Source organism: Condylura cristata, unplaced genomic scaffold (genome assembly GCF_000260355.1).
Source record: "Condylura cristata isolate star-nosed mole 26May11 unplaced genomic scaffold, ConCri1.0 scaffold00005, whole genome shotgun sequence".
Lineage (NCBI taxonomy): Eukaryota > Metazoa > Chordata > Mammalia > Eulipotyphla > Talpidae > Condylura > Condylura cristata.
Genome location: NW_004567106.1, coordinates 17,827,669 through 17,841,818, shown reverse-complemented (window position 1 = coordinate 17,841,818; position 14,150 = coordinate 17,827,669). Strand labels below are relative to the sequence as shown.

General features: G+C 35.9%; 1 protein-coding gene across 1 annotated transcript in view; it reads left to right on the top strand.

The window, feature by feature from the left end:
- Window positions 1–13,815, top strand: part of DGKB (diacylglycerol kinase, beta 90kDa) — a 554,412-nt gene extending 540,597 nt beyond the window's left edge. Inside the window, exon 26 of the mRNA XM_004676734.1 lies at window positions 13,708–13,815. Within this exon, the coding sequence (XP_004676791.1) occupies window positions 13,708–13,815 (108 nt within the window). The remainder of the gene's footprint in view (window positions 1–13,707) is intronic.
- The last annotated feature ends 335 nt before the right edge of the window (window positions 13,816–14,150 follow it).

The window sequence follows — 14,150 nt, the reverse complement described above, 5'->3', positions numbered from 1 at the left end:
CATTCCTGCAACCCACTATGTACACAAAAGAGTATTGGAGGGGATTTGAAAAGGAATATACATCAAATTTAGCAACACTAAATATTATTTTATGGTGTTTTTTAGAATTATTTTGTTTAATAATGCATCCAAATTTTCTTCTGTTTCAAACTAACTTCTCTGTTATAATAAATCATACAGGGGAAAAGTTTAAAGCCATATTAATTTATAAGGAACCAAAATTTGAGCCCATATTGAGATTTGGTAAAATGTTACAGAAAATTTAACAGTAACTTTTACAGGTAAATTCATATTGGAAAAAGACATCTTTTTACAATGGTTTTTAATGTCCTTAATAATTATCTGAAAAGAAAATTATATTAAAACATTCACATTGTAATAGTACCAAGAAATTTACCTGCAGTTTTACATAACTCTCAAGTCTCCCAAGACCCTTGGATTAAATCAATTTACTTTAGAATGGCATCACTTTTAGCACACAAGCTTCTATCCTAGAAATTCATTTTGTTTTGAAAATGTAATAAGAACATTATTTTTCAGGGCCCTCCCTTGTGGTGCAACAGGTTAGGATACAGCACTGCGAGCTGGCTGCAGCCGCTTCAGTGCAAGTTCTATCCCCCGCCCCAGAGGTGACTCACCCACATGGTGCAGCGGACCTCTCCTGACATACTCACTGCTCCTCTCAGCAGTGTACTTTGTCAATCTGCCTGTTCTGCTCCCCACTCTGTCTCTGGTGAATTCTCTCACCACCCCTGCACCTCTGGCTTGTACCCCAGTTCTGTGTGCATAAATAAATAAAATCTTTTTTTTAAAAAAAGAAGATTATTTTTCATTAAATATTATACAGCTATTATTACTTGACACCTGTAGGTAGATACACTATTTTTGAGATCTCTTAAAACTATGCTAATGGCTTACCTTAGAAAGGGGAAAATGCCAGCAAGGAAACAAGTATATTTTTAGTGATGAAAGAAAAAGAGTAACACATAAATTATCAGTGGGAAAATGCTTAACAGATAGTTGTAGACAGGGCTAAATCTTCAAAAAGGAAACACTACCATTTGTTAGTTAATGAATCCAAACCTTGATAGTTTGAAGAATAGAATAAACTAGCAAACTTCTGCCATTTTGAAGCATATTTAATAAGCAGACTGCCATTTGGATGGGCAGGGGGGGTTTTAAGTGTTAATGGTAGTGAGACTCCAAAAGCAGTTATAAAACAAAAACTGAAAGCACCCTTTTACCTAAGACTTCATTGGTAAGTGCTTTTGCATAAATTTGCATTTCCAAGCCTTTTTTTCAAAGACTGGTACCATCTTGTTCAGTTGGGCGTTATTTTATGTGTGCCCCTATTAATTTATGCATTAATTAGTTTTGTTTACCTGTGCATAATTTTTCTTAATTTCACAACGGTTGTTGTTTTTGTAATTGACAATGCAATTTACTGCATGTGTGGTTTCTGCCCCCAAACAAGTATGTGAAGGTGTAAAGCACCAATCTCTTCATTTTAGATTGTTAAAATAAGGATTGGTTGTGACTAATTTCCAATTAGTTTGCAGTGGTTACAGGGAACAAAACAATTGCACCTACTAATTAAAAATTAAAATATTCCAAAGTGTCATCTTTAGGTGTCTGTGGAATATATAATTTCCATTTTGGTTCATTGCTGGATCTGTAACACCGTGAGCTTGACAGCTCTATTAATTTAAAGGCTCAGTAATACCTATTAGTACAAAACATGAAAAAAAAAATACCATTAATCATTTATTTTAATTCTGCAGCTCTGTCATTTTCTCAGTATGTTTTAAAATTATGATGACACCATAATGTGCACAAATCGACCTGGATGAAGGGGAAACGGATCACACTACTTAGGAGAGATACTGAAGTACATTATTAGAGCTTAATTAATGCCAAACTGATTAGATTTGATTGCATTTTGCACAAAAATATTTTAAAGAATTTTTTTCTTGCCATATTATAGTTAAAAAATTATCCCAAACATGTTGTGCTAATAATTTGACTTCCCTTGTTATAATGCTCCTCCTTAATACATTCTATTTCAATATTATGAAATAAACCTGAATTGTTCTTTTTTTTCTATATTTTGAAACCTGAATTAGTCAAGTGATTAATTTCAATTTAGAAAAGTTCATTTCACTTCAGCTAAAAGAAAATAATGCCTTCCATGTTTATATTCTTTGATAAGAATTCCAAGTACAAATTAGAAACAGTGTCCAAACATATGTAAAGGAAAAAATTGCTGTTCATGTGATCTGAGACCATCCCAAGATGACAAAGAATAGACACTTAACAGAAATTTGGTTTTTGTTATCAAGAGGACCAGTATTTTTACATCTAGTTCAAAACTGAGTTTCTTTCTCTAAAATGGGTCAGAAGTTACTAGACTCCTCCTGAATGGAGACTAATTTGTGGATTTGATTATTTTCTTTCCAGAGCAAATAGACTTCTTGCTTCTGGTGACTGCAAATTACAGAATCACCTTGACTGAGCTTTAATTTTCTTCCCCATTTTCCTTGTCATCTTACCCTTTCTAACTTCATTCCTTCTGATTTGTGTATTACAATTAGTTCCTCAAAGACAGTTGTGTTGTTGACAGTTTTAAAGCGATAGACCTCTTATCCACTAAGAACAGAGTCCAGTGTTGGTAGAGATATCCTTGGCTTGGATAACCTATCTCAAAAAACTCTGAAATTTAGCAACATTCTTTAGAAAAATACACTAATAGAATTAAATAATCTGCTTGTTTTTTTAAATGTTGGTGGCTATCCAGAACATGGTTGCAATTGATTCATTTAAGGACACTTTAAAAATTGTAAATAAATGCAACATATTACCTTGTTTTATCCACATAATTCTGTGGTGTGACCGTGACCATGATGGAATATGACTATATCCTCCAAACCCTTCATAACCAGCGATTCATATCTTCATCCTTTCAACAAATATTTGTTGATCCCTTCTCTAAGAAATTGATGACATTTGATCCTAGAGGGTTACAGTGTAGAGAAAAGTAAAAAAGTTGTGATCACTGAACTTACTGCAGAAATATATTTTCAAAGAATCCATAAGTAATAAAAATTGGTAGTGACATTATGACTGTGAATGAAACAATCAGGCTACAGTGAACTATGATACTCTGGTTCTGTGGAACTACTCTGAGAAGTTAGAGGGATTTGGCTTTGTCCAAGGAGATTTGGGAAGGCTTTCACAAGAATTCAAAATTGAGCTGAGAAGTAAAGGTCAAGCAGGCTATTGCCAGGCAGAAAGAAAAGGAAAAGAAATCCGTGTAGAGGGAACAGCAAAGAACATCCGGGAGTGTGTGTGCAAGGATCTGAAAGATGCCATGACAGATGTGGAACAGAACGAGAGAGGTGTGGGTGGGCCAGGCAGGACTGTGGGAATCAGAGCAGTGGGACTTTGAAGCCCACAGGATGTGTTTTCAATTTTAGCTGGTGAGTCATGTGGAACTAAAAAAAGCCTAAGCAGAGTGATGTGATCAGAGCTGCATGGTATAAGATTATTCTGGGCAGGGTGTAGATCAGAAAGGAAAGCAATAACCAGTTAGGAGACTTCTGCAGTTGCTCAGAGCTAAGAGTTGTGTAAAAGAAACAAAAACTCAAGAGATACAGAAAATAATTGAGGGATAAAAATGATGAGATCTACTAACAGACTAAGGTGGGGGGGAGGGGAATGTGGAGGCGCCCAAGAAGATCAAGATCTCTGGCTTGAATAGCGAATTAAGAATCGAAAAATTTCTCGAAATAAGAAAATCTGGAAAATAACCAAGATTTTATTTCATCTTTTCTCAAGCATTTTTTTATTTAAATTGTGTCCCTTAATCTGCATCCCAGACACATTATTAGAAATGTCAGTTATCATTAAACCAACCTTTGGTCTGTTGTTTGGGTGGCTTGTGAAAATGTTTACTGGATTACCATAAAATAGCTTAACAGTAAGGAAATAGTCTTTCGGGATTATGCTATGGCCAGAGAACCAACAGAATGGCTGAGTGTAGAGACAGGGCCATTAAAGAACAGTCTTCTCTCAATATGCCAGTTTAAGTGTGGTGGTCTCCCTTGGTTTAAAAAAAAAAATCGTCTCTTTGAATTGGCAAATGTCCCAGATGAGTTTCTCCATCTTTGTTTTGTTTGTCCTTTTGTTTGTTTGTTTGTTTTTTCATTTGTTGGTGTACACACCAGAATTTGAGCCTGGCATGTGGTTAAAATACCAACAGGTGTTAATTGGCCACCTCAGGAAGAAGGAAGATGACCATGTATAGATGCCATCTCCCAATGTCACCACACATACCCAGAAAACCCTCTTGTTTCATATACAAAAGGCATTAACAAAACATGTTTTCCACTGAACTAAACATAATTTTCCTAAAATAAGAGTTGAAAGTGATTAACCACAAAAATAATATGCCTAATTTCAGTTGATGCTTGCAATCATAATATAAAGTCTGTGCTGTTGTTATTGTCCTTGACTAAATGGAGAATATGGCTCTAAAATGTAAGCTCCTTTGACCAGTGGTCCAGATGGGACTCAAACCTTTGCCTCATGAGCCAAGAACATGAGCTTAGCCCTTAAGCTAAATGAAAGGACCAAGCAGGAAGATGTACCTGAAATATTATTGATGAAGAAAAGTAGAATTGCAAGTTGTGAATTCAATGATTATTCTAGTTAAAGAGGGAAATTTTTATGCATTGCTTTTTTAGGTTTTTTTTTTTTTTTAAGATTTATTTATTTATGCATACCAGACCTGAGGTATAGGCTAGAGGTGGGGTTGTGGGGTGGGAGGATTCACCAGAGATGGAGTAAGGAGAAGAACAGGCAGAGTTACTGAAAGACACTGTTGAGAGGAGCAGCGGACTGGTCAGGAGAGTCTACCATACCATGCGTGTCACCTCCCTGGCCGGGGATCAAACTCATGCCACAGTAACTGTGGATAGCTTCATAGGGCTGCTCTTTAATACGTTGTACCATCAGAAAGGGCCAGGTTTTGTTCTATTTTTACAATTATGTGACCAATGATTTGGAGAGACCCTAGTAAGAAATAACCAGTCACTGGGCTGACTTTTATGGGTATGATACTTCTATAGAGATACAGAAATTATAAAGGTTTTCAAAATGTCTTTTATCTTACAACCAACTTAAAACCATAAAATATGTAGAAAGCGGGGCCTCCCCGGTGGCGCAACAGGTTAGGATGCAACCCTCCAGCTGGCTGCTGCCACTTCAGTGTCAGTTCAATCCCCAGCTCCAGAGGTGATCCACATGGCACCACAGACCTCTCCTGATCTGCCCGCTGTTCCCCTCAGCAGTGTACTTCAGTGATCTGCCTGTTCTGCTCCCCACTCTGTCTCTGGTGAAACCTCTCACTGCCCCTGCACCTCTGGCTTCTACCCCAATTCTGTCTGAATAAATAAATAAATCCTTAAAAAAAAATGTCTAGGAAGTGACTACTAAATATATATCTTAAAAGAGATTTCAAATACATGTATGAATCTTGTCCCTGCAATGTGGCCAAATAACACATCACTTTCAGTAAAAAAGAAACTTTCAGTTTCTTTCTCTCATTACCATACATGTTTTAAAATCTTGTTAATTTTATCAGCAAGTAAACCTCTCAGACCCATTTTTTAAAGATTTTTATTGTAGGTCTTCACAGTGATTTCTCTAAATTTGATGTTAGATCGAAAACTTTAACATTAAACTTGGAAATTACTATCATTCCAGGAAATAATGGCTGGAATCATAAAAAAGCTGGCAAAGGGATTTTTAGAAAATTGTTATGTTTCATTGCTTTGCTTTTTGGCAGTTATGGACCTGAAAAATTTAGCATGCACTTTATTCCCGCTGTCATATGGCTCAGCTACATGCATGAATTCAAAATGGTTTCCATTATTCGAAGGAGACAGTCTTATTCCCGAATCAAGCTAGGTAACTTTTAATGTCCCAGATAATTGCTAAGTTTAGTTCTCCCCACAAACATTTTATGGCATTTATTTTGCTCTAAGAACCCCATTCATTTTTAAGGTAGCTGAATAAATCTAGTAATTGTAAACTCTTAAACAGAGAAAGGAGGGCAAGAAATTTTTGGCCAGTTAGAATATTTTTAAAGCAACATGCTACCTGTTGAAGTACTTTCTAAGAACCACGCCATTATGAAGCCCATCCTGGTACAAGGCAATTAGAATCACTAAAGAGACTATGTATTTAAGCCAAATTTGATCAGTTGATGCATTACCAAAACTTGGAAAGTTAGTATATATTCTAATTCAGATTTTTCACAGAATGAATTCTAAACGGTAGCACTCAGTGAAGCAAAGATGTGCCATATAAAATTATTCCCGCTTTTAGCTATTGACCCATTAAATCATAATTTTAAATTAACATTGTTTCTTCCACCTTATGCCTCATAATTCTAGATTTGATTTTTTTTATACTTAACTATAATTACTTCAGAGGTCAGCAAGTTTTGACATTTAGGTCAAATCGGGACAACAACCTATTTGGTGTAACCAAAAAGTTAAGAATGGTGTTTTATAGTTATAAATGGTCTTTAAAAAGAAAATCAAAAGAATAATACTTCAGAATGTAAAACTTACGGAAATATAAATTTTACTTTCCATACATAAAATTTTACTGGAGCATTCATGTGTTTCCATGTAGTCTGTGCAGCTCTCTGCTACAGCAGCAACGCTGTAGTCACGGAGGCCCCGTGGCCCACAGACCTTTACCATCTAACCCGAGAATGTCACAGAAAATGTTTGCCAACCGTGAGTCACGTGATGACTCTTTAACCATCTTGCATTATGTAACTCTCAATTACGTTCTTTAAATTTAGAATTGGTGTAAACAATTTTGTAGCTTACATGACTGTCTACAAACCATTATGAAAAACAGAATTTGCCATGTGAAAATTGTAGCTAGCAGAACAGACTGTGCCATACAGAAGACTGGAAATGTTCATGTGTTGATGTTTCTTTCTAGTATTTCGCTTATCTCTGGCTGCTTATATCACAGATTCTCTCTCTCCCACTTCACCCTGACATTTCGGTATTCTCTAGCCATGCTGCCTAATATCTGATACTTATGTTTGCCAAACTGTCCTAAAATAATCTCTTCTCATAGATGACATTATTATGGTCTCCCCACCGAAATCTGTTTCGAAACCTCTATTGCCACTAACACCATAGCTTTGCATCCAGAATACACTGAAGATCTCCTTCAGCTTCTCACACTCAAAGCTTAGTTTACTCTCTTCTTGCATCTCATTCTATAAAAAGCACCAACATACACATGGAAAACCAAACTGGCAGTATGCAAGTCATGCTAGAATCTTCCCTTTTCTAGTAGACATCCAGTCATCTATGATGTCCTGTAGATTGTACCTCCTGTGAAACCTGCTTCCTATTCCATTCCCGATGCCACTGCCTTAACTGCAATCCATTTGGAATTTTTTTTTTCTGGTTAATATATTAATCGCCCTGCCACTGGTCAAGAATAATACAGCTAAAATTCAAGTTTAATTGTGGCCTGTCTTTCCACCATCACCTTAATGGCATTGCTGTGTGTTCTCATTGTATCCTGAGAATATCTTTGTAATGCAATGCATACCACATGCTACTACTGCCTCCTTTTTATCATCATTAGACTATAAGCACCTCCATTATGTTTTTAAAAAATGTCTACTCAACTTGGAATCCTCCACACTAACGTGAATCAAGCCAATGCCTAGTAAATTAATATTAAATCAAAGTGCGTCAATTAAGTGGATTTTTCCATCAATATTCACTTTAACCCATATTTGGGGGGTGGGGTGCAGTGAACATACTGTCTTGGTCATTTATTCATTCATTCAATCAACAGATTATTATTAGCTTACCACATAGGAAGAGAAGTCAAAGGACAAATAGAGCAAATTTGAACATCTACTTGCAATTAGGGGGGATTTTATTACAAGGGAGAATCTGCTGAGTACATCTGGAATGGGACGAGGAGCCTGCATTTCTAACAATGATGTATCAGTGCTCCTAGTTTGTGCACCAACTTGAGATAACAAAAACATTGGACTGTTAGACAATTACCTGCAGAGGTATTTTTTTTAATGACTTAAAAATTGTAAGTAATTAAATGTACGTACATTGAAAAAATATACATTACCATATAGGAAAGCATATGTGAGAAAAATAGCCAGCCTCCTATTTCTGTGGCATCACAGAACTTTGAATTCTTTGGTTATTTCTTCTGATTGTTAACTATCTGTAAACAATATACTGTTATTATTTTGTTAATTGTTTATTATTTCCTGCTTACTAGACTTAGGTATACTCTGTTTATGTCATGTTATAAAATTGGTTTTTTGTTTGTTTGTTTGCTTTCTGTACTACTTCTACCTCTCTAATTAGCAAAATGTGAATTTTATGTGCCATGTAATATTTTAAGCATTGGCTCATTTAATCCTTCTAAAAAAAAAAAAAAAACAGTGAAACAGTGTAACAACAGACACCATATTAAGTCTCTGTAGTACTGATGAATAAAATGAATGAGTCACTTACCTAGAATCCCCAGATAGAAGTGTTATACTCAGGCACACTACTTTTTAAAAATAATGCCTCTTTGCTTCAAAAAAAGACTTTAATAATTTTATTTAAATCTATGTAAAATATAGGTTAATACAGATTATATAAAATATAAAATACTAAGACCATGAAAATATTGTCAACCACCTAACCAAGTACACTTACATTTTCTGATCTACATCTGTTCTAATTTTATTGGAAAATTTAGGGTTGGCCTCCTATAACAGAGTATTGAGCAAAGTGGTTAGCGTAAGGAAGAGGAGACCTCCCTGGTAGACTAGGGGTTGAGTCTCAGCCCCTCACTACTGAGTCCTGAGTTTGATCCCAACCAGGTTGCCGACTCATATGGCACAGCAGACCTCTCCCATCACCCTGCTGCCCCCCTCATCAGTGTATTTTGGTCGATCCGCCTGTTCTAACTCCCCACTCTGTCTCTGATGAACCCTCTCACACCTTACACCTCTGACTTACACCCCCATTTCTTCTGTGAAAAAATTAAACAAATATGATGAGGAAGGGAAATATTACACTTTAAAATAACAGGCTTTGGGAATATTCAATACTGAGGGTCAGGGAATAAGGAATGAAAATGCCTATAACCAGGAGAATGCCTGGAGAATGATTCAGGGAAGACCCTCCTCTCTTCCCTCAACTGACATTGAGCTAAAGAAAATCTGGGGACAGAGCACAGATGCCTAGTGGAAATAGATACTATTTGCTGTGTGCTGTGGCCATTGGCCATCTAGCCATCTTTTAGGATACCATACTCAATTCTACATTTCTCTGAGAATTGACTTTTGTTGACAGCAAACAAAGAAAATGGTGAATCAAGAAATATATGAATCATTTGTATAAAGCACACAGCGTAAAGCTTAGTACACAGCAAAGGGCAAAGCTTGATTTTTTTTTTATTCTTTTTTTTTAAGATTCATTTATTTGTGCATACAGAACTGGGGTACAGGCCAGAGGCACAGGGGCAGTGAGAGGCTTCACCAGAGACAGAGTGGGGAACAGAACAGGCAGATCGACAAAGTACACTGCTGAGGGGAGCAGCAGGCAGGTTAGGAGAGGTCTGCCACGCCATGTGGTCACCTCCAGGGCAGGCAGGAATCAAACTCATGGGGAAGCAGCTTTAGATTCTCAGTGCTGTGCTTTAACCCATTGGGCCACCAGGGAGGGCCCTCTTTTTTTTTTTTTTAATGTTGCCATTATGAGATGGAGCTATCACACTATGCAAGCCTGACAGCATAATAGAAACAAAAAAGCTATGTTTTGTAATCCTTGATCTGGTTTCTCTGTGTACATGCTCTTTATTTCATGTTGACTAATTAGACAACTAAAACAAAAATCAATTTTTCGGTCCTTATATGTGTGCATGTTCCTACTGTTGCCTTGAAATAGGATTACAGAAATAGAAAGATTCATGGAAAGTAGAAGTGCCTCTCGTCACCTGCTGCTCCTTTCCAGTGGTAATAACTGATACATAGGAATGAAGTTTTATGAGAAAGACCCCATTTATTGCTAATCATATTTAGCTTTTATTTTTCAAGCGTTGTTCTTCACCTGCATTCATCCAGCCCCACTTCTGTGCACCCCCTAACCATTGTTTGAGACTGAGCACAGTTCTCTCTCCATTTCAATATCAGGTATTCTTCCAAACTAAGTAATCATGTTACAAAAATGTCTTGCTCGTTGCTGGTATGTAATAAATAATACTTGAGGTATTGAGAAACAGCAAAGAAATAGTTATCTCACTTTTAAATGATGAAAGTACTCAAACAGAGCCGAGTGTTTGATTTGTATAAATTGTGGCAAGAATACACGCACATTTTTAAGTCTTTGGGAATAAAAGCTGTTCCTTACTTATGGTTTAGCTAGTAAGTAGGAGGATCACACACAAAAAACATCTTAGACAAGGATATAATGTATGCCAAAAGAAGCATCTGAGTAGGTATTCCAGGCTTGTGACCCCATATATGAAATCTACTCGAGGTTACACTTAGGTCTCCACACTCCCTGATACCACACCACTAATAATACACCTGGTCTGGACTGGCTCTCTTACTTACTGGAGATATACAAAGACATGGAACTATTCAATGTGATAATGTGTACAGAGAGCCTAGATATATAATAGATATGTCAGGAATGTTAGTTTCCTCTATTTACCTTCCCTGTAAGGTAAACACAGCCAACTGTTTCATTTTAATAAACAATAGACTAAAAGGATATAGTTTTTTTTTTTTTAAAGATTTGTTTGATTTATTTATGTATACAAGAACTGTGGAATAGGTCAGAGGTGTGCTGGGTGAGAGGATTCACCAGAGACAGAGTTATGTGGATCTACTGAAATACACTGCTGAGGGGAGCAGCAGGCGAAACAGGAGAGGTCTGCTGTGCCATGCGGGTCAGCTCCCTGGCCGGGGATCCAGCTCATGCTGTAGTGTCTGGCGAGAACTCGATAGTGCTGAGACAACCCCTTGTGCCACCAAGGAGGCTCTAAATTTAATTTTTACAGAGTTAATATGAAAGAAAAGTTGTATTCTTACCCTAGGAGTATAAACACAAGCTCAGGTTATAGATAATTTTTTCAACTGGACAGCCCATTTTCTGCTTAGAAACTGAAAATCAAAATCATCTTTACTCAGTTGCCTGCGTTCAGGGCACATTGTGTCAAAAGCACTGAATGGAACACTGCTATTTTTCAAAAGAAATAACGTGTTTTTTTGTTACCAAAAGCAATGTCCAATATAGAGATAATCATTATCCAACAAAATTTAAATCCCTAAAACCACAGGAGCATAACAAATCTCACATACAGTAATCTGTGGTATTTTGACTATAGTTTGTAATAAATTGGTGATAATCTTTTAAATGTGACTAGAAGAATATGTTTCTTCCAAAGTCTTAACAACACTAATTTGATAATGGTCCTGTTTTCCAAGATGTCATTATATTATTATACCCTCTAAAAGATTTTAATTCAGCAAGTATGACTAGAAAACTGTACTTTCCTATTTTAGCAGCTATTGTTCTGGTTATCAGACAAGTAATATGTGGTGACTGCCTCCTCAGGCATTTATTCTAAATGGTTTTTCTGCATTGAAAGATTAATTTTCATTTTCAGCAATAAAAATAAGGACTTTTTTTCCTTTTTTGGTATCTATAACATTATCAAATATACTTATGAAAGTTCTCTTTCCTGTTTGATTCTCATTTCTTGGGGGTTGAGATTGTGCAGTATCTAGTTATTAAAGGTTCCTAGTACTGTATCTGAATCAAACTAGGAGCTTGATCAGTTTTGGCAAGTGAATGAATGTATGAATGATGCTGTATTAGATTCTGTCAAAAATTAGAATTCAGGGCATTTAAAAATCAACTGCTTAACGTACAATGTCTAATTGAATTAATTATGAAAAAAAACTTGAAGGTTTTTCCTTTATTTTATTGTTAAATAATTTATTTCTTTTTAATTGAGGAAATAATTGGACACCACCATCCAACATCGCCACCATAGAACACCCACCACCAAATCACCCAGACTCCATCACCGTAGTAGTACACTGTGCTTCCATCACCCTTTTCGTGGGAAAGACTTTTTCAAGCTTCATGGACATGAGCACCTTGGTGTTCTACTCTCTAGTAATCGATCCCCCAGTCCATAAGATAACAAAAATAAAATTTTCAAAAATCTGATGTCCAGAGGGGCTGGGGCTGGTTTAGCCTCTTGGCCTTCCCCACGTGGTTATTATTATCACAGTAAAGAGAGAAAGAACACTGAATCTTTTCACAATAACCTGATTCCAACAGTGTTAATAAAGTCGTTCATTATTCAAGGTTTTTGACATACTTCGGTCTTTCTAACCTATGAAGTAAATCTCTACTTCCCAAAAGCTCCAGTGCCAATTTTAATGACCCTGTCCACATGGCTGTTTTTTTTTTTTTTTTTTTTTGGTTTCTTTGCTATTAGTGAATGACAAGTGAAGGATATGCATTTTAACTTGAAAATGTCAGGTATGCACTTTAAGAGATATATTTTTGCAGCTTTTAATGAGGTGGTGTTTCTTTTTGAAAGGAATACTCATCTCTGATGCGGTTGCTGTGCAGGTGACAACTGATATTTAATAAGCGATGGTTCTTGTATTAGTCACAGTTCTCTAAAGAAAATGTCTCAGATTGCTTTTGAAAAACTCTTAGCGTCACTAGCCCAAAGGCAAGATGTGACCTTTTTATTACATAATGAGAATCATTTATTATCTTACAATGTATCTTAAAGTCACAGACAAAATGCCACTTTGATAATTGCTTTCAATTAGCTTTGAGCATAGCATATATTCATAAAATGTCTTCTCTAATTTAGACTTGAATTAGAGAAAATTGCAGACATAATCTACTTTAAGGTTGTCTCATTTAAGGTGATTCGTAGTTTTATATCAAAGAAATCAAAACGAGTAGCTTTAAAACAGTTTCTCAATATGTTTTAAGCAGGCTTTTCAATATTTGATTCTATTCTATTACCAATTAATTAACCAATTAGAAAGCTAGTTCATCATTTCTGACCTTTTATGCATGTTAACTTTTGACTTTCATTTCTAATGATTGTTTTGAAATTAAGCCTTGCAGTTCATGTTGAAAGGGAGAAACAATCTGATTAGCAAGATAAATAAGGTTTGCCTCAGTACCAGTATATCTTGATGGTGGCCTATAACTGGAATTCTGAATACTATAATGGCAGCTCCTTGAATATGGCATGCCTTGAATAAATAATGCATATCTAATGGTCAATAAATTGTGCTATATTATCAGGTACCTAGATAAGATGTTTTGAGGTGTTACTATGAGTGAGGTTAAAGGTAAAGTCATAGTTAAAATGTGATTTGGATTCATTTTATTTTTGTTATCACCCTAAAGCACTGGAAAATGGCTTAAATTCACATATCTATCTCCCTTGAAATATTTGTGAAATAATAGAAACTCCGAAATTACATTTTACATTTATGGTGTTTCAGTATCTTGTGAAAGATTACTAACCTTAACAGAGACTCTCAGAAATTAGTATTGCATCTGGAAATTATCTTTTTTTCTTTTTCCCTAGATAAAAATTACCCACAAGAATCAAGCCCCAATGCTGATGGGCCCTCCTCCAAAAACCGGGTTGTTCTGCTCCCTCGTCAAAAGAACAAGAAACCAAAGCAAGGAATAATCCTCTATCGTTCCATTCTTAGTGATCTAATTAGCATAATTGGGCCTTGGAACACTTATGCTGGAAATCTTTGAACCATTTCAAGTCTTCTGCTTGTGCAAAATCATAGAATTGGTTTAACAGTTTTGTTACTGAGCTACTGTAAAAATCAGCTATTAGAAAATTGTCTCAGTTTTTATAGGAATCGTTGCATGAAGAAAGCAGAAGTTTATATGAAGTGATACTGCATATTTTTGTTGCATGCATTCCCATAGATTTTTATATCTCCCACACATTTCTCTGCCAATTTTCATTTACTAACCTGTGAGAAAAAGCTCTCATGAAAAGGAAATGCC